The following is a 943-nucleotide window of genomic DNA, read 5'->3' as shown; positions in this document are numbered from 1 at the left end:
TCCCATTTTTTTGCTATTTTTTTTGCCCCAAATCCCATTTTCCTCCCCCAACTCCCATTTTTTTGCTATTTTCCCCCCCAACTCCCATTTTTTTGCTATTTTTTTTGCCCCAAATCCCATTTTCCTCTCCCAACTCCCATTTTTTTGCCGTTTTTTGCCCCAAACCCGGTGTTTTCGCCCCAAACGGGCGCAGGTGATCCAGTCCATCGGGGAGCTGTGCCGGTCCCTGCTGGCGCAGCCCGGCCGCGATCCCGTTCCCGGCCATTCCCCCTTTTCCCATCTCGCCCACCCCAAATCCCACGCTTTTCTCCCCAACCCCCCTGGTTTTGTAGTTTTCCCCCCAAATCCCATTTTCCTCCCCCAAATCCCGTTTTTTTTCTATTTTTGTTTCCCCAAATCCTATTTTTTCACCCCAAATCCCCCAAATCCCTTTTTTTTGCTATTTTTTCCCTCCAAATCCCGTTTTTTTGCTATTTTCCTCCCCAGATCCCATTTTTTTGCATTTTTCCCCCCAAATCCCATTTTTTTGCTATTTGTTCCCCCAAATCCCATTTTTCCCAAAAATCCCATTTTCTTGCCCCAAATCCCATTTTTTTGCTATTTTCCCCCCCAAATCCCATTTTTTTGCTATTTTTTCTCCCCAAATCCCATTTTCCTCCCCCAAATCCCATTTTTTTTCTATTTTTGTTTCCCCAAATCCCATTTTTTCCTCTTTTTTCGCCCCAAATCCCATTTTCCTCCCCCAAATCCCATTGTTTTTGCTATTTTCCCCCCCAAATCCCATTTTTTTTGCTATTTTCCCCCCCAAATCCCATTTTTTTGCTATTTTTTCCCTCCAAATCCCGTTTTTTTGCTATTTTCCTCCCAAAATCCCATTTTTTTGCTATTTTTTCTCCCCAAATCCCATTTTCCCCCCCAAATCCCATTTTTTTGCTATTTTTTC

General features: G+C 43.5%; 1 protein-coding gene across 1 annotated transcript in view; it reads left to right on the top strand.

Moving 5' to 3' along the window:
• LOC108447859 (probable crotonobetaine/carnitine-CoA ligase) overlaps positions 1 to 943 on the top strand; it is a 17,750-nt gene that overhangs the window by 8,189 nt on the left and 8,618 nt on the right. The window contains exon 4 of the mRNA XM_017739066.1: positions 194 to 249. Within this exon, the coding sequence (XP_017594555.1) occupies positions 194 to 249 (56 nt within the window). The remainder of the gene's footprint in view (positions 1 to 193; positions 250 to 943) is intronic.

Source organism: Corvus brachyrhynchos, unplaced genomic scaffold, assembly GCF_000691975.1.
Source record: "Corvus brachyrhynchos isolate BGI_N302 unplaced genomic scaffold, ASM69197v1 scaffold527, whole genome shotgun sequence".
Lineage (NCBI taxonomy): Eukaryota > Metazoa > Chordata > Aves > Passeriformes > Corvidae > Corvus > Corvus brachyrhynchos.
The sequence above is the reverse complement of the archived record's forward strand: the minus strand, read 5'-3'. Positions and strand labels throughout refer to the sequence as shown.